A 25,261-nucleotide genomic window follows, 5' to 3' on the forward strand; every position below is an offset into this window, starting at 1 on the left:
GGAGAGTGATAGCGCGAGCGGATGTTTTTTTTCCACTTGTATTCCAGAAAGCCCCGCCTCCTGCGCTCGGATTGGCTGGTAAGTTCTCCCTCATAAGCATTCTGCGGACGGGTACCAGAGCCGTGCAGAGAGATTAGATTATATTATAGATTATAATATATTATAATTATATTATTAGATTATAGATCTCTCTATACGGCTCTGACGGGTACGAACTACTAGCTAATCCGAGCACACGAGGTAGGATCTTTCTAGCCAATCCAAGCGCAGGAGCTGAGATACTACCAGCCAATCAGCGCAGAAGGCAGGATTTCTCCGAATACGGGTGGGGAAAAAATAACCCTGTGCACCTACTGCTACAAGAGCACTGCTGCCGGAGACCTGCTCAATGGATTCAACCAAAACGCAACAACACTTCTTGTAAATATGTCACACACGAAGAATCTTTTTTCAAGGGACTAAAATGTGTGCAGGAGGCGTCTAAACGTTTCAGGGTGAGCTTTAACCTGTTGTTTCTCTTACCTCTAAACGGCACGGTTTGGTCTATGAATTATGCATAGGTGATGTGTATTGTTCTTTGATCAGTATTGAAATAGTGTTAGCAATTTTTAGACCCTAGAATACATCTAGTGTTTCAAACATTCTTCAGCCTAAATATAATAAAAAGCAGAACAGAAATACTGACATTTTGAAAGAATGATTTGGATGTTAGAGTTTCATGTATATTCCAGCGGTGGAAAAGTGATTAGATTAGACTTCACAGAAGCCTCGGCGTTTACAATGTTGGGTTTATGACGACTACTTTAAAATGGTCCCCATTGTGTTGCTTTCCACTGTGTTCTTTAGCCAGCACATATACTTTTCATTTTCCTCTCCACATTACTGAATCATCAGGTAATTAATCACTTCAGTTAATATTTTGGGAGCAATTTCGAGCGCCACCAACTGTCAAGGCGCATCACTTAGCAGCTAATGTACTTAGAGTAACATAACGTTATTATTGTTCCACAGAGGCCGTCATTTACTCCACTGTCACATCCTTCACTGAGGAGCACTGCACTCCTAAAACAGATGGCTCTTCAAAGGTTCTTAAGTAAAGGGAATGGTTCTATTTAGAACGAGGAGCTCTATGTAGAACCATAACATGCTTAAATGGTTCTTTGCATGGTTAAATCGTTCTTTAGACTGATGGAGAATATGATGTATTTGGTCTACATAGAGCCTTTTTGAAAATGGTTCTATATAGCACCAAAAAGGATCTGCTATTGTTATGATGTCAGGCTTTTTACGATAGCAGGACCCTTTTTGGTGCTATATAGAACCATTTTCAAAAAGGCATTTTGAATATTTAAAAGTATTTCATGCTAAAATGGTTCTGTATATAATACAGTAATGGCAATGTATTATCAACAACAATGCTGGCTTCTTTGGAAGGAAAAGATTGCCTACATGTTGCTCCTTTAACATGGACTGTTCCTTAACCTACACATTTAAAAAAGATTGTTCTTCAATGGTTCTTTACTAAAGAAAATGGTACCATATAGAACCATAAACACCATTTGCAAGAATAAGGGTTCTTTGCATCGTGAAGGCGTTCTTCAGATTGATGGAGAATGTAAATTGTAAATGGTTCTATATAGAACCTTTTTGAAAAGGATTCTGTATAGCACCGAAAGGGTTCTTCAATTGTTACAAGCTTGCCATTATAACAATACCAGAACCCTTTTTGGTGCCATGTAGAACCTTTTTCAAAAAGGTTTTATATATATATATATATATATATATATATATATATATATATATATATAAAACCTTTTTGAAAAAGGTTCTTTATAGCTAAAAGGTTCTTTTTGAAAAAGGTTCTTCAACACTAACATGCTGGCTGGGGAATATGAGGACATTCAGAAAATCAGCCAGAGGTCATTATTAGCATACACTCTTAAAAATTATGGTTCTTCAAAGGTCCCTTGGTAATGAAAACCATAACCATAAACACTCAAAGAACCTTTTGCGTGGTGAAAGGGTTCTTTGCATCTTTAAATGGCTTTTCAGACTCATGGAGAATGCGCTTTGAAAAGGGTTCTATATTGCACCCGAAGGGGTTCTTCTGTTGTTACAATGTTAAGCCTGTAATAATAGAATAACTCTCTTTTGGTGCTATATAGAGCTCTTTCAAAAAGGTTCTGTATAAAACCAACTAAATCACATTCTCCATCATTCTAAGGAACCATTTTATGATGCAAAGAACCCTTTAATCATGCAAAGGATTCTTTGAGTGTTCATGGTTCTATATAGAACTATTTTCTTTACTAAAGAACCCTCGAAGAACCATCTTTTTTAGAGTGTATACACTAATGACATCTATTGTAAATGAATAGTATGTGATAAATATAACCATTAATTTTTTTTCAGAACCCTTAAAGAACCATCTTATTTTGAGAGTGTAGGATTGGTAACCTACCAGGCATGGGCTTCAGATTTCTCCTGAAGATGTTTATATCATGTTGGAAATTTCTTTAAACATCAGTATTGATAGAATATGTTGCTGGTCTTGTTCATATTGTGGATCAGAGCACAGAATGTATCTTCTGGGTGTAAAAGAGCCAGCCTTTAACAGCTGACAGTTCAGGCTTCAGGCACGTTGTTTGCCAGCTGTTGTGCTTTGCCTGTTATCGTATTTGCAGTTCTGTCTAATGTTGACATGCAATAGCGTAGTCAAACAATGAGAGCCACCATGATGGCAGACATGACAGGCTGGTCAAGTTGAATGAGAGGTGAATACGCTGATGTGCTGTAACTCTTTGCAGACGGGTTCTTCTGATTTCACATTGCTTGTCAGTCCAAACACACAGTGCTTTTGAAAAGACATCACTCACTTAAAGGGTAATTTCACTGATGTATCAATATGTCTACAAAATTAAATCGTTATGATGTAAACGACGTAATTCAGAGTGGTTTATGTGAAATGGTGCATTGTGGAGAAATTGTTCACAGTGATGGTGAAAGGAATCAGATGTCCGAAGTGTTGGAGCTTCTAAAAGCTACCTCACATGAAATGACTGTGAAAGTGTTGCCTGATATCTGGGACATTGTTTCACGATAGTTTTGAGAATGTTTCCTAAAACGTTTTTTAAAAATCTTTTTACAGCAGAAAGGTACATACTGGATGATGTTTGGCAAAATAGTCCTTGAATAAAACATTTTTTTAAATTTACTACTATTTTAACATTATCATCATTACGTATAAAAAGTCAGGAGACACATATAGGTTCACTGGTCATTTTGGATGGTAAATAAAATGGTTATATTTGCGTTGTAGGTGCCACAACCTTTGGTTCCTATCACCACCACTGTAAAGAAATTAGTTGGTAAGTTTCTCCATAGTGCAGAATTTCATAAAGACTTTGTTTACATTTCAACCATTAAGTAATGCTCAATTATGCTGAAATTTTGAAAGTCTGTGGAAATACTTGTTAATGCAGGCCTCCCATCTAATCAGGGTTTTAACCCTATATGCTGGACTTTAAACTTGAGAAGTTTGTCATTAAAAAACCATCATAAGCTTTTGGCAAAGGTTAAGTGAGAGTCAATAATCAGCATCTCTCAGCGTACTGTTTTGCAAAAACGCTGTGTTTGCATAGCATCTTTGTTTAGATTACTCCAGAGACATGCATGCACTGTCCTAAAAGAGGACTGATAAGGCAATGTGTTTTCAACAACAGTGCTGGCTTCTTTGGAAGAAAACATTTTGCTCCTTTATCATGGACTGTGCCTTAACCTAGCTTAAATCAGCACTAACATGCTGGCTTGGGGAATCTCTGAGAGCAACGCAGATAAAGGTCATTATTAGCATATACAATAAAGACATCTATTGTAGCTAAATAGTGTGTGACTCACTCCACTTACTGTAATTGCCTGATTTTGCACATGAAATAGATTGTCAGGAGTTGAATACGGGGGCTGCAGCTGCTAGCAGTGTTTTATTAGACCATGCAGGTTTATAGCATAGGCCTATCCTGTACATTAGTGTCTTAATAATTAAACTGAAAAGGCTTAGTACTACTTAGCTTAGTTAAATAATGGCAGTGAAAGGCAGTCTTGGCATAATGGCATAGAGTATCAGAGTAGGAGCGAAAAAAAAGGTCAAAAGGGGGTCTATATGGCCCTCTTTTGCAATGAGGCAAAGCTAAGTGAGATGTAAAATGACATGACAAAGTAAGCAGAAAGTGGCTTGAGGCTTGACTTGCTTTTACTGTGGTGGTGTGCTCAGTCACTGAATTACGCTCCGACAGCACACACATCACAGGCAACTTTCATCTTCTGTAGTTCAGACAAACATGTATTACATTCAGCTGTAATTAAATTATCATCTATGCATGCAGGCTTTAGAGCAGAATATGAAATATATGTCACTTGTGACACAGCAGATAAGAAACTGCAAACATGTAGGCTGGTGGGTTTTTTTTTGTGGAATTGCATCTAAACTGAAGGTGCATTCAACCTTTTGGGCTGTGTACATATCTGCTTGTGTCAATACGTAAACATTTATGAAATGTAGATATTGAGACTACATCCACCTGGATCAGCACTGAAATAAAATCTGAACAAACACAAACATCTGTCCAATGGCAGTACCGACATGAATCCAATATAATTAATATAATATAATGATTCATATTGGTAAATCCCACCTTTATTTTCATGACCCACTATAGATGCTTTGTATATGTTTTGTCTTTAACTAAATATGTTATTCACTTTAACTTTTCCCTAACTCTAAACCCAATCTGAATCTAAACCCAGAAACCTGAACCCAATCGTAGCCCTGGTCCTAATGCTGCATCTTGTGTTGTGGCCTATTAACGGGTAGGCTAGATAGATTTAGGCTTTAGGAGTCCATCAAAATTAAGTGTGACTGTATTTTATTGAGTTGTCCTGAACCATCACATTTTTAGAAGTGCATCATAACTATTTGTTGTGAGGTATGATTGTATTCTTTTGTATTATATCACTGGGGTTGGAGTGGGACTCATTTTTAGACCAGGAGTTACATGATGCTACATGACAAGCCCACCCTAAACTCTTGCCTTCTCTAAAAAAATAAACCACTGCTAACTTTGCAGAAAAAGGCTAGTAAAGGCTGCTAGTTAAGGTTTTTTTTTCCGCTGATTTATCATCATTTCTGCTTACCTAAATCTTTGAGATGTAAACAAAGTCATTCAGAGTGTTTTGGTGTGAAATGAAGAGTTCGATAACTCTAAAAGTTTCCTTGCAGAAAGTTATTACTTAAAATCATAATGAACATGCTGCCTGATACCTGAGATATTTAACAATAAATGAATGGCATATATTTAATATATCCTAGCTTCATGTTATATAATGCTATATATGTTATATAAATGTTATATAATGCTATACCTTTTTTTATAATGCTATACGTTTTTATGCATCTTTGTTTCTTCCACACATGTCCTAATGAATTGAAAATTAGTATAGTAGCTGCATAACTAAATGCTAAAAACATGCATATTTTATGCTGTGCAATAAAAGCATTGTTCCCTGACACATTTAAATAATTTAATGTTTAAAAGGAATAGTATGTATGAATAATATGTATGAATGTATCAGATGTGTATGCATGACCCATATATTATGCATATATGTTTTCCCCACCTATCAGACATATATGTACGATCCATATGTTATGTATATATGTCCAGTATTTGATTCTTACATATATGGCCATGTATCAGATTTCCGTATGGGAGTCCGGAAATGAAAACTGAAGAAAGCTTTTATTGAGCCTTATCATAACAGTTAATACGAGACAAAAGTTACCTCACTGCCCACCTCCTCAGATACATCTTATATTTTGGAGCATTTCACTGCGAGCTCATCAAGTATATTTTTCTTTCTTTTTTCCTTCTCTGCACCACCCTGTTTTTTTTTTTTCACTGTTACTGCTGTCCATCTTAGGTTAGGTTGACATATGAAAACTGCTACATTGATAAGCAATGCTAAAAGTAATGTGGCCTGTAGAACGACTCATTAACTGACCAATTACAATCAGCAAACCATGGCTGAGGGAGCCACTGATTTAACTTCCTAAATTGCTACAAATATCGACTGGGTTGTGATGTTTACGGTTTGTCTGTGCATTGTTGTGTTTGTATGCGTAGGTTTATATCTGGCATTGTATACTGGTGTTTCTTAATCTTGCTCATGGGGGTCCACAGCACTGCACAGTTTCAGCTATTCCCTGTCTCTACATGCCTGCTCTAACTCATGAGGGTCTTGGTAATAAGTTGATGAGCAGGTATGTTGATGCAGGGAATAGTTGAAACTGTGGAAAAAGTTTAAAAACCCTCAGTCAAATTGCATGTTTTGGTGAAAAGTGAAAAGAGGTTAACACATCTTCTACAGAGAAGAAACTTTAATGTACATTTTCCTGCAAACGCTAGGCCACAATTACTATTTATTTGCTGCGTTTAACATGTTGGAAAAAAAATACATAAAATGTAAACACATGAAATGTGCCGTAACCTTTGCACATAACTTTTAATGTTTTAAATATTTAAACTTGTAACATTTTAAATGTTAAATTCAGCAAATAAACTGTAATTGTGTAAATTGTGCATTAAAATGTACAGAATGTGTTCTGTGTATGAGGGATGTGTGCTCATTTTCACTTAGAAAATCAACAAAACGTGTTATATGATCAGGGGCACCCAAACTTTTGCTGTATGTATTACAGCCTAGCTAAATAACCTGTATCTTCCTCTATACAGAGCTCATCATACGTCCATTGACACAAGGCATAAGTAACTGAGAGTACTCAGGCAGCCTGAGGGCCAGACTATGGGCTCCAAAGGAGTGGAGAGGCGCAAGCAGGCCACCCCTGCCCAAACCCCAGAGGGCAACGTGGTGATGAGCTTCAGTTTCGAGAGCTATCAGCTAGAGGAAGAGGACTGCCAAGGAAAAGAAATCCCAGACAAAGGCGTGCTGGCTCTCTCTGAGCCTGGTGAGTCTTCCTTACATAACTGCTGCACTGCCTGCAGATTCATACATTCACTCCTGGGCCAAAAGCACAATCGCTACAAATTGGGCAAATTGTGTTAGTCCTTTGGATACAAGCTGCATGTTTCAAGCCTGAGGTTAAACTGAGGCAAAGGTTATATCACCTGCCATGTAATAGCAAGAGCTAATCATGTTAGTTTAGATAGGGCACTAATGCTGCCTGGAAGGCCTTGTTAACTCAATCTTTGGGATAAGAAGGCAAAGAATACTCTCTAATCTCTGAGAGAGGATTGCTTTGATGTTTTTTATAACTTCTCACTAAGTGTGCATTTTATACTGTTTGTAGCGTTCACATAGAGCTTTGCATGCACAGTCGGCTTGTTCAGAACGCTCTACTATACATGTGGTCTATTACTTTTATTATTACACCAATCAGCTGTTGTAACAAATTGTTGTATTTCTGAAATAGTTACTTTATAGGAGAAGGGAACTTTAAAGTGACCACATCCTATTTTTGGGGTTTTATTTGTTCCCCCTGAATCTTTTAGACTGATATATGTAAATAACTTCTGTTCTGATTGGCTGCTCTGTATTGTGCCACATTCAAATGCACTCTGGGCTGAAACACTACTTAAAACATCATAGTGAATGGGCAGGGCTAAACTGCTATAGCCTGGATGGATGAATATATGTAAATACGTCTGTTTCTGTGAAAGCTAGTTTTTGCAGCTTAATTCCTATATATAGGCTGTATGGGAGTAAATGATATGTTTTGTAAATTTAACAGTGGTTACATACTACATCAAACTCTTTTATTTAAAAAAGTGAAGGTTTTTTTCATGAAATGGCACCTTGCATCTATGTTAATGTAAAAAAGATTGTAGGTAACACATTCTATGAATACCATGTTCATATGTTGTAATGCATTATAAAGCATTATAAACATAGCTATAAATATTTATAAAAAATAATTATGCTTTATAGCCATGTTTATTATGCATTATGAATTGTTAACATGTTAACATGTTAACAAGCATTATAAGTAGTGTTAATAACCTGTTGGGTTGTCAGTGCCAAAGAAGTCATGACATTTCCAAAATTTTGTTTCTCACCACGGGTGTTGTTAAGGCTGCACCTTTGGGGACTGAATATTCACATGCCAGCCCCAAACAAGCTGTCCAGCCCAGAGTTATTACTATAATGCACTTTCCTTAACCACTGCTCCCACTTAAAAATGACTTTACATCACATCAAACCAAGTACCCATCAGGCCCCTCCCCTGAAACCCCTCTGACATCATACTGAGCATGAAAATACTGTGGAGCGAGGGCATGGAGAGTGAGAGGCAAGTTAGTAAAGTGCTATGATAATTTATTCACTCACTGGTTCTAACATTAACCACTAGAAACCTTCACTTTGTAACATTACTATACTACAGTACAGTAATGCTAATTTCTCTAGCAGTTATTGGATATGCAGTGTTAAGTTAGCGTCAAGCTAACAGGGGTGTACATTGACTTTCACACATTTGGTGATGGCACCACTAGTTTAAACTCTAACATTTGAAGCTTGTAATGTGCTTTCCTTTGTATGTTGCAGTGCAGTAAATCCTTTAGTAAATGCAACATGAAGCCTCACTCTTAATACTGGAGGAGACTTTAGTACAGTATGCTTCACTTTACTTAGAGCAGACAAATACAGCATATGAGCTCTTATAACATGTTATGAACTCTACTTGTTATGCATTATGTTAACAACTCATATTGCATAATAAGCATGGCTATAAAGTGTAATGCATTTTTATAAACATTTATAGCCATAGTTATGATGCCTTTTGTAATTCATATGCTATGAATGTGTTCATAGGTTCTTATAAACAAGGTATTCACAGAAAGTGTGACCAGATTGTATTTCAAGTAATGTTTCATGCGTGCTGATCCATTCGTTGTATGTTCACACAGTGTGAAGGGCACCTGCTGTTTTCGAATGGTGTGCAAAAATAAAGACAGAAAAAATGGATTTAAAAGGTTTTGATGTGACAGCAACAATATGTGTTTTTGATAATCAGTGCCAGAAACAGTAGTAGGTAGACACTTTAAAAATTCACATGCCTCCTGTGACTGGGAAGCAAAAGAACCACTATGGTGGAAATGAACCTCTGTCAATCACTGCCCCGATGACTCTCACAACAATGTGAGAGAGAGAGAGCAGAATATCAACAATGCTCATACATATGCATGCGAAAAGATGCCTTTAAAGTGACAAAGCACACAATGGGTGGCACGCAGTATTAGAATACATCACATTTCAAAAGAATAGATTTATATAATATGACTGAATAAAGCAGCTGATGCATGTTGATGGATATTCCACTGATGCATAAATCAATCTGTGTGGTTTCTGTGCGTAGTTTTTGAGGAACCTGTTCCGGATGACCGCTATCATGGAATCTACTTTGCTATGCTGCTGGCTGGAGTTGGCTTTCTGTTGCCTTATAATAGCTTCATCACTGATGTGGACTACCTGCACCATAAATTTGAAGGTACAGCTTTACTTTGTAGCATGTTGTCACTACACAAAAAAATCCAAATCTCCAAAATAGTAACTTTACAGGAGAAGGCTAAAATGTTCTTAACTTTTATTGCACGTTGATGTAAAAAGATTTTGTTCCAAAGTGATTTTGGAGCATTCCTATTGGTCCATTCATCATGCATTATTCACACAATGTAAATGATGGCTGCTGTGATGACGTACAAAAATAAAAATTGGAAATTGTTGGCAACAACAATATATATTTAAATTCCACTTTAAAAATCATGGATTAAAATGTACCTTTTACTATATATATATATATATATATATATATATATATATATATACATATATATAGGCCTCTCCTACAGTAAGAAACAGAGCCTGATAAATGCTCCTATTAATTTTTTTACCACATAGTGTTTTTTAGTGACTTAACATTTTTTAAAGGCATTTTAATGGCTATGCAGTTTAGGTTTTCACAATAAAGCATTTTGGAACTTTGAAAAGCTATGTTTTATTCTGTTAAATCCATTTTTTTCATTTGGCCCTTTTACTCAAGTAATTGTCAAAACAACTGATAGATTTCTTGATTATCATAATCAATGGTAACAGCGTCTAATTTCACATATGCATGGTAATATATGCAAACAATGTAAGCCAAGCTTTCTTTGAAATCTCATTAGGCTGCTTTGTCACTGTTCTCTTGTCCCTCAGAAAAAAAGAAATGCTGATAAGAAACGTGTTTAGAGATGGGATTTGAGGTCGTGTCTTTGTGGCTTTTGTGTCTTGTCAGGGACGTCCATTGTGTTCGACATGAGCCTGACGTATATTCTCGTGGCTCTGGTTGCGGTAGTGCTGAACAATGTGCTAGTGGAGATGCTCAGCCTGCACACCAGGATCACTGTGGGTGAGTCTGTTTACACAGACACTCTCTCACACACACACACACACACACACACACACACACAAACACACACACACAAAGGGGCTGGAGGAGGAGGCAGCTGATTGACCTGAGAGAGTGCATGGCTAGCCCTCCGGGTGGAGGGAGGAGGGGCTCCCCGCTCACTCAGCTCAGCTGCATCAGTCATCAGCACTGCGGGTCCAGCGTCCACTCACTTCTACTGAATCAGTGCTGAGGGAAGTGCAAAGAGGAGGGACTTAAAATGGAGAAACAATCCATTTTCAAAACAATGATTACGTTTACCTTTTTCCAATGCATCTTTATTATTTTGAGCAGCGGAACCAAGGTTTAAAGTGCCCACTTAATGCAATAGTTTGGTGAAAAATAAAATATACACATTTTTCCCCTTACCCATACCCATGGCCGGTTAGCCAAGACATGTTTGTTATCCAGAGTTTGCTTCTTTAGTGTTCCACTGGAGCTACAAATATTACCAGCAATTAGCGTGTTACAAACTGCATGCCTAAAATAACCACACATCAGGTTGTCAAAGGGCACCGTTGTTTTTTGGAAATAAGACGGGTTGTAGTATGTTAATGCTGTTAAAGTTCCAAACGTACCGTTAACTCCCTAGTCCATGCAGTCCATATATGAAAACTAAGCCGCAAGAACAGCCCACTTTGAATTCACTGTTTTTGTGATGTCATTAAAACCAATACATTTAGCTGTATCCACCTATTCAGCCTACAGCAGTTTAGCCCTGTGTATTCACATTCAAATTATAAGTGTTTCAGCCTGGATTGCTTTTTGAATAAAGTTTAATAAATAGCAGCCAATCAGAACAGAGATCATTTATATTAGTCCTTAGTTTATATTATATCATATATTAGTCTTAAATACTCAGTAATAAAAAACATGAAACCACACAAATGCTATAAGTGGACTTCAGGAAGAAGAAATAAAATACAAGAAAAATAGAGGATATAGGCTCTTTAGGTACTCTTAAGTATGCTTGATTATGTGATGTCGCAGTCTCAGGAAAAAGGATACCTTTCAGGGTGCAAACATCACTTGATTAGCTGTAGTTAGGGAACATAATTGTACTGGGCTGGAGGTTAGGGAACCAGCCTTGTGACCGGAAGGTCGCCGGTTCTATCCCCTGAGCCGAAAGGACATGACTGAAGTGCCCTTGAGCAAGGCACCTAATCCCCAACTGCTTCCCGGGTGCCGTGGATAGGGCTGCCCACCAGTCCAGGCAAGTGTTCGCACTGCCCCCTAGTGTTTGTGTTCACTAGTGTGCGTGTGGGTGTTTCACTGCACGGATGGGTAAAGTGCGGAGGTCTAGTTCCTCTGTGTGCGAACACAGTTGGTCAACGGTTCTAAATTCTACTGTTTTCCACTGCAGTTATATTTTTTAAGTTTCATTGGCTCCATACACCTTATCCTGACTCCAGGCTAATTTAGCAAAAGGTACAAATATGCACCTTCAATGTAGTGTTTCTTTAAAACTCATATAAGGTTCAGAATTGGACCGTAAGGACCATTGTGTACCTTTGAGGGTACATTTACATTGTTTGTACCTTGGAGGATTGAAATTTTACTTGGACAGTACTCAGTACCTCTTTTTTTCTGACAGCGTGTCATTGTAGAAAAGCACAATTTTAGTCTTCAAGATGGCTGCAGCTACTGTTTTTAGCTATGCGATGTCCTTTTGTTCGTTCTTTAAGCCATAATTAATATTTCTTTATGCATTTAAGCCTCTGATTCCCACACATACAAATTAAAATGCAGTTGTTCCAGTATGAGCAGTGTTATTAGAGCCATTTCTGTGAAGGACAAACATATAAGCGCACAGACCTAGAAGGAGAAAAAGAGGGGGGAGGAGAAAGAGCAGCAAGACTCCAAAAATAATCAGGCTTTATTCTTTAATGACTTCTTTTGTGTTCCCCAGAGCTGTGGGGATGACTGTATCAAAATCATTGCCACCAGTAGCTCAAGGCACAGATCAGATTCAGTCTAAAACATGCCTCTGCACCTCTTCTGTATTATGTTCTGTACCTTATTGATTTACACCTACCTGTTTATTTTGATTAAGAACATATTCAGCCAGTTTAATTCAAAGTGTTGTTTCCCCTGTGGTGGTTTTGATGTAGTGTCTGTACTGTACTGAATGTTGCCAACAAGACTTTTTAACAGCTCAACTGAGTTACTCTCAGGTGATTTCTCTCTCTTTCTCTCGCTCTGTATTTTCCTCCCTCTCGTTCTCTGCTGTGAGGGAATCCTATCTGATTGAAGTAAATGTCACTTCTTGCAGGTTACCTCTTTGCTCTTGGCCCTCTGCTTTTTGTCAGCATCTTTGATGTGTGGCTGGAGAAGTTCACCACAAACCAGGCGTACGCCCTCAACCTGATATCTGTGGGTGTCGTGGCATTTGGATGCACAGGTATTGATTCACAATCTTCTTAAGCTTTAGATGGGGATGCAGCATGTGTCAACAATTATCTTTCTTCTTCCACCTTTAGCAAGCAGTGTTTTTTGATGTTTATGTTGTGCCATTATCCTGCTAATGTGAATGGTTTGCCTGATATTTCTTTGATATTGTCTACAGTGCAGCAGTCCAGTTTCTATGGCTACATGGGGATGCTTCCCAAACGGTATACACAAGGAGTAATGACTGGAGAAAGTAAGATGATCCAGCTTACTTAATAAAAAGCCTAATAAACATTTTACCCGCACAAGTCTGGTCAACCTGAAAAATTGTCAACCATTCGCATAGCTTTGTTTAATTTTCTCAACTTAGTTTAGTTAAGTTGTTATAAGTTGCATTTTAAGTACTGCATTTAAGATACAAAATACAAAATAATTTGAGCTTGCTTAGAAAAAAAACATTGAATGTGGTTGCTTAATTATAAGCTGAAATTGCTTATTTAGGGGAGACCGGGTATGGTTGTAAAACTTTGTTTCAGCACCTGTAACTCACTGAATTTTTGAGCTAGAGTTCTCCAACTTTTATACAAAGTACACAGATTTGTTTACTACAAATGGCATCAATTCAATCCTCAGCATGGATATCACAGACTTCATTAGTTGACATGGTGTTCCTTTGTTACAACCTACCCCACTACTGGGAAAGGTTGTAACACATGCTGGGGTAAGTTGTAACAAAAAAGAAGACAAAAGATGCACCACACCATACAATATGCTTCAAAAAGAGGTTTACTTAAATAAAATAATTGCCCAGAACAGTGCTTTTCATCCTATGTGTGTGGTTGTTTCATGTTATATATTACTCCCACTTGATATGCAAATATTGATATTCTGATCTAAAAGAAAGTGAAGCAGAAAACCTGAGTACATAAATACAAAGTGTTTTTCAATTTGTCTGGCACCTGTGCTAGTATTCAATTTTACTCCACTTTCTGGTGGTTAACCTGTCATATGCTTATCTCATGTGGAGTTAGTCCATAATACAGGTCTGCTGAGTCAAACTTTCAGCCAACACTTCCTCCTGCATCTCAGAGAAAAGTCTGTTGCTGCTCCGGTAACCTACACTGGGAAGATCACTGGACCCCAGGTCTTTTGGCTTCTGCAGTAATTTGCAGTATCTGCTAAGTGTCACATGGCGGATTCAATGTGCCTTTACAACTTATCTGACTGACTTGCCCTTCTTTGTGACTCCATCATTTGTGTTTGTAAAACATTGGCAGGCACACCTCTGTCAGGCTTTCCTCTCTCAGTCTTTCTGTAAAATTATTAAAATCAATAAAATGTTCCAAGTTGTATGTAAGAGGATGGTTGTAACATTTTTCAAAGATGTGTTACAACCCACCTCACCTCTGTCAGCCATTGTTTAGCTAGCTGTATTAGAATAGTGGTTTGAAATTAGCAGGGCAAGAATGCATCATATTTTGCCTGAGAAACTACAGTTGAATCTGATATAAGTCATATGATCTTATCTGCGATAGTATAAGTACTAAACAAAATACAGTGTTGGTAAAAAAAACTCATGAGTTGTAGCTTGTGGGTGGGGAATTAGCAAATGATTGAGGTGTTGGGGGAATTGGATTAAATTCACTGGAAGGGGGAACTAACTAAAATCAACCCAAGAATGTAAGAAATTTTAGCTTATTTCACCTTTTTTTTGAGTAAGTTCAACTTCAACCTGACCTAACTTAAGATCAAGTCAGGCCCATCCATGCACACACAATCTGGGGGCTCAAGAGGAAAAAATGGCAACATAAACACGAATAAAACTTAACTACATGTACTGTATATTGTAATAACTCCTATTAAGACAGGCAAGTGTAGGTATGTTTCAGATAAAACCAACCCCATCCACTCCCACCTCCAACCTCCTGGGGTCTATCTGTGCATGTGCCTGGCTGAGAGGCAGTACTAACACATTTAGTACTAACACATTTAGTTTTTTTTCTTTTTTAAAAAAGAAGAGCTTTTGACTAAGCTTGGGTTGGGGAAAAGAGTTGAGAAAATAAAAAAGCTATGCAGAAGCTCAATCTAAAATTACAACAAATAAAAACTGATCTGACTAAATACATTTTTTGAAGTACAAATATGTGAATTGAAAATGCATCTCTTCTCTTAGGCACAGCAGGCGTGATAATTTCACTTAGCCGGATCTTCACCAAGCTGCTTATCAAAGACGAGAGAAAGAACACCATCATCTTCTTCCTCATCTCCATTGGCATGGAGCTGATGTGCTTCATTCTGCATCTGCTGGTGCGCAGGACGCGTTTCGTGAGATATTACACCAGCCTGGCCCGTCAGGGTCTGTCCCACTCCAAAGACCACTCGCACCATGGCAACCAGTACCAAGTCCACCATGATGTCATTACAGAGGAAGTAAGATTTGTAAGTTTATTTTATTTTTTAGAAGCAGAGATCACTTATTTCTGAGGCTGTGACCTTACATGCAACATGTTGATTTAGTTAAATCTCCTTAAATTTAGGGGCCCAAATTCCTCATTTTCAGGACAACATAGATTACATAGTAGTTTAAGAGTTACCAAATCAGTTATACTAGTTACTGAATAATACGTCGTAAGATTAATAACTTGATAATATGCCTCCAGTTTAAGGAGTTAAAAAGACGTTATTGTGCAACATTTATAAATGCTGAGATTCAGAGGCCAGTTTTAGTATGTTTTCTGTGTTTCTCAGATAGGTTTGAACACCCCTGGTCAAATGACATGTTTTGTTGATTTGTGAGTAAAAAAAGGTACAGTAAGAGTATCCTCTACAGAGAACACGCTTCTGCAAATATTAGTGCACAATTTCTATTTATTTAACAAATTAAAATATAAAATGTGCCATAACTTATGCACAGACTTTCATTTTTTCCAATATATCAAATTTAATTGTGTGTTTTTAAATTATGTATTAAAATGTGCAGATGTGTATTCACTGTGGAGGATATATACTTACTTTCAAATCAACAAAAGCATGTAATTTGACTAGGGGTGCCCAAACTTTTGCATTCAACTGTACATCTGGCAAGATTTGTGGGTATTTAACAACAGACATTGGCAAAAACTAAATCCCAGCTAGCACTTTATGCTAGATTTTTGTTTATTTATGGTCTAGAAGTCAGTTTTGCTTTAGAATTGAATAAAAAGATATTATGGTGTTACACCGAATGTCCAAAAGTATTCAGACACCCCTTTCTAATTGGTTGCTGACACAATTCAATTGTGCACACACAGTTTATTCAATTCAACTGTTCAATTGTGCACACACAGCTTATATAATCTCCATAGAAGAGCATTTCTAATAGAATGGGATGCTCTGGAGCAGCTGCACATGAGCCTATATTCACCATGCCCATTGCCAAGACGTATATAAAGCCCCAGAGGTGTATAAAGCCCCAGGACCCCAAATTCTCTGGAGTGATAGAGCGAATTCCTTTGGGATGAGTTGAAGTGGAGAACTGATCTTCTAACATCAGTACCAATGCTCTTGTGTCTCTAATGCTTCCTAATGTTCTTGTGGCTGAATGCAATCAAATCCTCACAGCAATGTTGTAACATCTAGAATTAAATCTTCCCAAAAGAGTAGAAACTGTTAATACAGCAAAGGAGGGACAAACTCCCTATTCAGACTGTATGAGCAGGTGTCTGACTTTTGAACATATAGTGTATGTTGACATTTTCTGGGACATTCTGAAAGGAACAGGTCTTGGATGTTTTCCCTGAAAATTGACCGTTACTTCCTGCTGTTTGTGCTGGCTCATTGACTTGATCGTGGTAAATGTGCTCTATAGCTCAGAGAAGGTGAAGGAGCTTGATTTAGTGCTAGAGGCTGTTCACTTAATTTACATTGGCACTTCTGCATAACAATGTTTTTCCTCCAGGTGATGGATGGAATACTAAACGCTGTTGCTTCATGCCAAATATTTTCCCATTTTTCGGTGTAATGGAACGATTTGAATGCGCTAATGTAACAGGCTCGCCGAGAAGAAGCTGGAGATCAGATTCAGCACATGGATGAATGAAGGCCTAGTAAAATTCGCTCAGTCTGAACAAATAAAAGACGCCATCATTTCAGCTGGCAGTCATCTTGGAGAGATGCCAAGGCTCTCATTAGTGGCTAGCAAAGAAAACAAGAAGCTAGTAACTGTATCAGTTTTCCATAGAGATGTAAGCTGTTATGATCTCACTATTTAGTCTGATCTTTTTTGCTCTTTTTTTCCATGTGAATTCTTCTGCTCTCTGAGACTCTTGAATTATTATGCTGGGTGCTCCCAGTCTCCACTGCCTTGGGACCTAGGGGCTCCTTTTTTAATCTCAACAAATTAAGGAGAGTGGTTTTACTGGCTCAGCCAGGCACTTAATCAAGTAATGGCCCTCTTCACATAGCCCCTGCAGAACCGCTAGCACATCAGAGGAAGATTCATAATGGCTGAATCCAGCTTCGGCTCTAACAAGGTTACACAGACGTGATTGGTGCTGCCACTGGTTTTGACATATTTTTTCATTGTCACTTCATACATTCAGGTTTCACAGTATCTAATAAGGCACAGAATTAGTGGCTTCCTGAAAACAAGGGCCTCCCTTCCCTGTTTCTGTGCAGCTGTGATTTTTTTTTTAAGGAAAGATCTGTCTGATGTCATCTCTTTTACTTCAAGGGCAACGGTGCAGTGGGAGTTTCTCCTACTGAAGATCGCGGCACTGAGACAGACTATACTGGCACCAACACATATGTGAGATTTGATGTGCCTAAGATGAAAATTAAAAGGAGCTGGCCAAGCATCAAGGGTGAGACCACGCAAGCAATCATCACAAATAAGAAAATTGGTTTAACCTACAATATGACATTGGGCAGATGTTGAAATGTTTAAAACTGTGGTATTATAGCAAACTTCAAGAATTTCAGAACAATAGAACACACTCAGTGGGTGCCCAAGGACTGAGGTTTCCCAAATGCCATGGTTCACTTCCCTCCACAAGCTTACAAACCTAATTCAGGATATGAGAAGAAACTTATCCTCTTTCATAAGCTGTGGTCCAAACATTAGGCTGCTGCTGAGAAAGGCAGCTCCTCAGTAGCACTGTCATATGAAGGCTCCTTGTTTTTATTACACAATGTAATATGCGACAGTCTACCAAGGCTGCTTTGTCATGCCAACGGAAAGAAGTCGCGCATGAAATGTGATGGAGAAAATACTGTTGAAGGATGGTAAGCTGGCAAGCAAAACATTGATGTAAACTGTTTAACTCACTGAAAGCAGGTGCATTTCATACCCTGCATTCAGTTTAAACAGATTACACAGCTAAATAAACAGCTTATCGTATGTTATTATACATTTTATTGTCCTTTATAAACTGTGTAGGAGTTGGTTTCACCTGCTTGCATTTCTTGTGAACTTCGGGTGAGATGCTTGCACAAGGATTATGGGCAACAGAAAACAATGAAGGAGATTTGGCTAGTGTCCTATGTGATCTATGTTCATAATTTGGGCTGCATTTCTCAGCTATATTTGAAAGATCCTTCTGATTGGAAAAGCTTACGATGACCAACATGCCAACTACACTGTGGCCTAGCTTTTGGAGCACAGCTATAGAGCACCATTTTTAAGGCTCCAGATTATTTGTGCAGCTTTGGAATTTTCAAGGATGCACTAATATGGGAATTGTCAATGTTTTGTTTACATATTTTTTCCACTTCATCGTTTTATTTACATATTTGCTGATGCCAGTGTTGATGCCGATACATAAGCATTTAATAAAAAATTGGGACTACATCTACCTGAATTAACATTATGGAGAAATGTAGCAGATATTTGTAAAGAGTTATAAATGCAGAAAAATTGATAAAATACAGATAATTAGCACAGCATCTCAGTGTCACCTAAACATTCTGTTCTTCTGGAGTACAATAAATATATCAAATCACACAAAACATCAAATACATACAAATATCGGTTTGGAACAATGGCCAAATCTAAGTATCTGTCCAATACATCTCATATTTTTGAAGCCAATATGATTCTAATATTATTCTGTATGCCTAGTAAAGACAGGGTTCAAAACACCTCCTCCTTTGTCTTATTATACATTATAATAGTTGCTTTTGGCACATCAGGCATCTACAAGGTGTAATCTTTAAATTATGTAATGGCCTGTATTTGGCCACACTTTATTTCTCACATAACTACATACTTACATTAATTATTTACTTACTAGATTCATATTACCCCGAGAACCAGAAGGATAAGCTGTTTAGAAATGTGTGTATGTGTGTAGATTCATATTAGTTACTGAATAACGTATTTATGTATAGTCATTAATGAAAAATGTCTTAAGTGTAATTAATTATAAACCTGCAGTTAATAGAGGTTAATGATGAATGAGGTTTTTTTAATAAATGTGATTCATAACATTTCAAATCATCGACTGTGACATTAACTGCCTGAGAAAGAAAACAGGATTAATGATTGACCCCTTTTCTTTCAGATATGATCCTGCATCGTTATGTGGTTTCCCGTGTGATCTGGGCCTACATGTTGTCCATTGCTGTCACCTACTTCATCACGCTGTGCCTGTTTCCAGGCCTGGAGTCAGAGATTCGCAATGTCACACTGGGGGAGTGGCTGCCCATCCTCATCATGGCCATCTTTAACATGTCCGACTTTGTGGGCAAAGTGAGCTACTGAATAAAATGTCATTTCCACTGCATTCTTAATCTAGTTGCTCAGCACAAGTAGGCTTCTGTTCTGATGAACATATCTGTACTTATCCTGTCAGACAGAGAGGTTTCCCTAGAAAATAAGCAGCTTCCAAACTCGTCACTCTGTTTGTCTGCAGATCTTGGCTGCTTTGCCTTACGAGTGGAACGGGATACGTCTGCTCTTTTTCTCCTGTGTAAGGGTGGTCTTCATCCCTCTCTTCATCATGTGTGTATACCCGGTGCCAAAACCTACTCTCAGTCACCCGGCGTGGCCCTGTGTCTTCTCCCTCCTCATGGGGATCACGAACGGCTACTTCGGCAGTGTGCCCATGATTCAGGCTGCTGGCAAGGTGCCGCCGGAGCAGAGAGAGCTAGCAGGTAAATCTGCTGACTTTAAAGGGTCAAATATGCTAATGCTGCTGGAAATGATTGTAGGGGCCAGTTAGCATTATTCAAATGAGAATATGAAGTCAGCAGGGTCCCTCTAGCTTTCATGCATTGTTAGCCACATTAGCATTTTGGGTGAAGCTGTTAAAACAATCAAATTTACACAGTTTTTCACTTACACTAAATGTAGTCAATCAGACAGGAAAACATACTGCTACTTCTGTTTTAGCTATGCAGCATACTTTTGTACATTTATGTAGATAATACTATGTCATGTGAAGTCAAAAACCAAGTATATTTGTAATTCATTTCTGTCAGACAAAAACAACTCTAAACTAGCAAATTTTTAGGAAAGGAATAAAAAACATTTTTAACTTTCACTGGAAGTTAATGTAAAAATGTAATAGTAATTTTGGAGAATTTTTATTGGTCCATTCCTCTTAAAAAATTAAATGTAAATGACAATTTGTGTTACTAAAAATATGTGCAATGCTAGTCGCTTCTATTACTTGTTAGCCACATTAGCTTTGTAGGCACAGTGCAAAATTAAAGATGACAAAGTTTGCCCTCTAAACATGTCTTGGCTAATTGACTCATTGTAGTAAGAGAGAAATATGGTCAGTTTATTTTTTGCCCCAACAATTGTTTAAAAAGATACAATGCTATGCTAATAATGCTAATGACACGCTAGTAATGCCTGTGGCTGAAAGAAAGAAACTCAAAAAAGGGATCTCATTTGTATTTCTGTAGTTTCTCTTAGACAACAATGAGACCAGATGGAATGACAAAGGAGACTTTAGCTTAAGTCTCTCCTGCTGCTCAGATATTTCTCCTGAGAAAAAGAGCTCAGCAATCTCATCTGATCTCACAAGATCTCAAAATAAAGTCACATACTGTGCTCAGGTTAGCCAAGATCTTAACACTCATCTATATCTGCAACTGAACACTCGCCCCCCCTTTATCTCTCCTGTTTCTCATGTCTCTTCATGTCTCCTAATGCTGTTCCTCCTAAGGAATTTTAGGAGAATTGGTCTCCTGAGCCATCAAAGAGCAACATTTACACAGCAAATTTTTCCTTTGGGTAGGGGCCAGTTACGATTATACAAATGAAAAGATGAAATTGTCAGATGCCCAAGCTTTCATGCATTATTAGCCACATTAGCATTTTGAGTGAAGTGGTTAAAGTGATTTTTGGGGAAGCAGTAAAAGCTTTTATGTGTGTGATGGTTATATCTGAGAGACCCATTTTACATAAACGTCTGGGTCTGTGTGTGTCCGTTTGTGTATTTGGACTAGTTTTCCTCAGCGATGTCTCTGCTAACTCTTTTCAACAGGAAACACTATGACTGTGTCCTACATGGCAGGACTGATGTTGGGATCTGTGGTGGCCTATGCAGCTTACCGTTTCACTGCTCCAGGCTCAGGCCTCCACTCGGAGACTGGCTTAAACTTCACCCAGGGTTATTAATGCCCTTTGACTGCACTCCGCAGCTCCAGGCACTGTATGCATATCTCACATCAATCTCATCAGGTGGCACTGTTTCCCATGTAACAACTCAGCAGTCCCCACAAATCAAAGCTCCGCTGCAGCCATATTTTGTCCTGGCTGCAAGGCTGTGCTGTTTTGAATGTAGTAAAGCAGGGGGAAAATATCTTGCTGACACTGTAAAGAGTTGTATGTAGCATATGCTTCATTGTGTTGCTTTTTCATGTTTTATGAAAGTGTTTTGATGAGCTTTAGAAGGGAGATGTGTGCTGTCTGGTGATAACGCTGGTTGCATTGGGCTGTTCCTCAGTGACTCCCTTTGACTACCCCTCTTGTGGTGGTTTGTAGCAGGAAACCATGAGCTTTTATGCGTGTATGCTGTAGAGGCGGATTTTACTGGAAAACTCCAGTGGCTCCAGGCCCATTTGCATCTACCTTCTCCAGAAATCCTGTCTCATTGGTGAGTGGATACAGGTAAAAAGCCAATCATTGAGATGAGAAAACTGTGTCTTTAATTGTGCATTATGAATGTTGGACATTTTTGCTAAAGCAAACTGAGTGTGGACCTCAAAAAATAAAAGCTTTTTATATATTTTTTTGTTCTCCATATTTCTGTATTCTTTTTGAGCTTTTTTTCCAAAGTGATTGTGGAAACTGATGTACCTGCCTATCTAATAACCTATTTAAGTACAGAAAAACACATTACCAAAAAGGTTCTCTGTGAAGATCTTCAAAAGGAAAACAAATAATAAAGTGAAGTCTGTGAGAAACAGGAGCAAGGAATCCAGATCTGGCTGAGACCACTGTACCACTATCTAAAAACACACTTAAGTCTGATAGGACTCTCAGGAAAATACACATCCCTGTGGTCAGGCCTTATATAATATTCATATGCACTGCCAGAAGAAAAGGGTACTGTCCATGTAAATTTTATTTCCCCCAGTTACCAATGAACCCTCATAGATACAACATTTGGACACTACATTCATTTTCCCAGGGCAAAGGTGCATATTTGTACCTTTTCATAACTTAAAGTGTAATTCCACTGATCACAATTTCTGCATAATTAAATCATTAACATGTAAACAAAGTTATTCAGAGTGGTTTGATGTGAAATGTTCAGACCCCGAAAAAACCTACTGAGTCAGAATTGTTTGCAGTGGTGGTGATGAGAACCAGCTGTTTGATGAATTTAATGCCTCTAAATGCTACGTCACGGAAAGCTACAACATGAAACAGTTACAAATACATTGTCTGATGCCTGAGACATTATTTTATGAATGTTTTGAGATCAGTTTTTGGCCTAAAATGTATTTTTAAAAAATCATGGCAGAGAGGGTGTCGTAGTGCCCAAAGAAAACCACTTTTTTTTTACCACTATCAGCATTACATATAAAAACTCAGAATACATGTAGCCTAGGTTCACTGGTGGCTTTGAACAGTAAATAAAAATGGCTATATTTGTGTTGTAGACATTGTGACCCCTGGTTCCTATCACCACCACTGTGAAGAAAAATCTGAGTTTCTCATTTCACATTAAAACACAAAATCTGTGGAATTCCCCTTGAACCTTAAATAGTAATGTAAATATAAAAAGCCTGGAGTCAGGACATGATGTGTGGAGAACAGAATAGCCTACCCAAAGGTTTAATATAGGTTATACATCCTCAAAAGCAGAACGTTTATTTGACCATGAAGCACAAAAATCTTCTGACATACCAATGATAATAATAATAATATATTATTATAATATTTATAATATATTATTATAACATTTTTTCCCATCTGGAATGTGGACGTTTCTTTTTTTTATAAAAGAGGACAATAATGTACTTCGATCAGCAGATGTCGCTGTTGCACAATATTTCTGCTGCAATGGAGTCTGAACCGTCAAGCACGAGCAGCGTTATTATATTAAAAGCAGTTCTGGGTTTATTACACGAGGTTCAGCTCCTTTCACTTGGTCCCTTTACAATTACCTCAGCAAACAGCAGCGTCACATTGCATCAAACTGTTCCTTGCCTCATAATAAGCTACATGAATAATGGATACAGCCGAGGCTTACTGTTTGTGAAGATAGGCCTGCTGTATTTATTGAATGCTCGACGTGTCTGGAGGAAATCAGTGCAGGCCTCTGGGGCTTGAAAACTGACATATTATTCAGAAGTTTGCTTATTTTGATAGACATACCAGACACTAGTGTCTGCATACCAAACAGTTTGTGGTGATTGGGGATCCTTTTCACTTTTTATTGACTCCACCATCACTGGACAGAACAATCTGTGTCATGAATCTCTGTTTCTGATGTGGTTTCAAAGAACAGAATCACATGCAGACACTTAGATGCCTTCAACTAGAGTCAAAGATTGGTGGAGTAAATGCAGTTGGACAGGGCCTACGGAAACAAATGGCCTGCTGTGTTTGTGTAGTATGTATAGAGGTGAGTATATTGGAAAGCCCCAAGGCGCTGCCTGCTTTCTCGCTGAAGGATGTAATAAAGTGCAGCACTGTTGCTGACAGCAGTAACCACAGATCCATGTCCATGCTCTCGCTCAAGGTACGCCAGTGTGGAGCCACTGTAGCCATGCCTGTCAACATGAGGAGGCATTCTGGACCTTGTTGCAACCTCTGAGTAGTTCCTTCCACTGCTGTTTACCCACTAGAGTATGCCCAATCACTACTGGAGGATGATGGGAAATCTCTAACTGGAACCCATTACAGCATAAAGCTTACAAATAGCTCTGGAGAAGCGAATATCAGTAGGATGCTTTGGCAGAGATTGCGGAATCAATCATTGTGCCTTAGAGGTTTAAGGCAGATCTGTCTGTAATTTATCTAATCTATTCTGCGATAATTTATTCCTCTGAAGCCTGCTGGGTTGAGGATTGGCACCTGGCCCAACTGGTCTTCCTCTTAATAGTCAAAGTGCCATGAAAGCGTTATCGAGATAAATTTCAATACAGCTGGAGGACAGTGGTGGACAACTACTAAAGCGTCGCAAAACATCTGCATTTCTGTACTAACTGACTAATGACTTAGATAGAGAATATTACATATTTGAGAAGAAAAAATGAAATGTATTAATTTGTCATAGACTTATGATTTCGGTACTGTACAGAAGTCATAGACCACCCAACGTGTATTTAATTTTGGGTCAAATTGACCATTAAGTATGAATGAAATAGTAGTAAGTAAGTCATTCATTTTTCGTTCAGTTTCATATTCAGATTCATTTTATTCCCTTCAGGAAAAAAGCAGAAAATGTGTACTTAACAGAAAATTGCACAGAAGCCTTGGCAACTAAATATAATATAAAGTTTTCAGTATGTAGTGTGTCGGTCCTTAGCCTTTGTTCCAGCTTCCACTTTTTTCAGGAGACTTGATTTCAATTTTTCAAAGAAATCTGCAGACATTTTTCCACACTTTCAAAGTTCAGTCATAGAAGTTGGTTGCATTTTCTGCCTCTCACAATCCAGACACATTCGGCACTGAGTTGTTGTCTTACAGTGGAAGGATGGGCGGAAACACTTGTGGATTTTTTCAAATAGTGGAGCTTGAGTTTCTCCTCTGTCTCAAAGAAGAAATCTATAAGTATCGCTTATCTGAAGGTGACAGTTTTGGTGGTCTACCAGGTCTTGTACAGCTGTCAGGAGTCAAATTTTCTTTACATTTGAATGAATTTTTGAAAGTTTGAACTTTTCACTTATTTTCCTTTCACTTTCCCTTTTTTATGCAAAAGAAAAAGAAAT

At 38.1% G+C, this 25,261-nt stretch overlaps 1 protein-coding gene across 2 annotated transcripts; it reads left to right on the forward strand.

Annotated features, from left to right (window-relative positions):
- The first annotated feature begins 357 nt into the window (after window positions 1-357).
- slc29a4 (solute carrier family 29 member 4) lies at window positions 358-22,104 on the forward strand. 2 transcript variants are annotated; one of them, XM_036566712.1, is made up of 11 exons: window positions 358-494; window positions 6,789-7,021; window positions 9,428-9,559; window positions 10,346-10,459; window positions 12,771-12,899; window positions 13,065-13,139; window positions 15,060-15,325; window positions 17,598-17,727; window positions 19,426-19,613; window positions 19,777-20,017; window positions 21,361-22,104. In XM_036566712.1, the coding sequence occupies exons 2-11, from the start codon at window positions 6,859-6,861 to the stop codon at window positions 21,492-21,494; spliced, it is 1,572 nt and encodes a 523-aa protein (XP_036422605.1). In that variant the 5' UTR covers window positions 358-494; window positions 6,789-6,858; the 3' UTR covers window positions 21,495-22,104. The 2 variants fall into 2 exon arrangements, with proteins under 2 accessions (XP_036422605.1, XP_036422606.1); XM_036566713.1 differs by having other exon boundaries at window positions 15,060-15,316; window positions 21,361-21,539.
- The last annotated feature ends 3,157 nt before the right edge of the window (window positions 22,105-25,261 follow it).

The sequence above is a fragment of the Colossoma macropomum genome, unplaced genomic scaffold (genome assembly GCF_904425465.1).
Source record: "Colossoma macropomum unplaced genomic scaffold, Colossoma_macropomum, whole genome shotgun sequence".
In the NCBI taxonomy this organism is placed as follows: Eukaryota; Metazoa; Chordata; class Actinopteri; order Characiformes; family Serrasalmidae; genus Colossoma; species Colossoma macropomum.

Coding starts and splice junctions, on each gene's coding strand:
- slc29a4 (XM_036566712.1), top strand. CDS start 6,859: ATGGGCTCCAAAGGAGTGGAGAGGCGCAAGCAGGCCACCCCTGCCCAA. Junction 10,460..12,770: donor GCACACCAGGATCACTGTGG/GTGAGTCTGTTT, acceptor CACTTCTTGCAG/GTTACCTCTTTGCTCTTGGC. Junction 13,140..15,059: donor AGGAGTAATGACTGGAGAAA/GTAAGATGATCC, acceptor CTCTTCTCTTAG/GCACAGCAGGCGTGATAATT.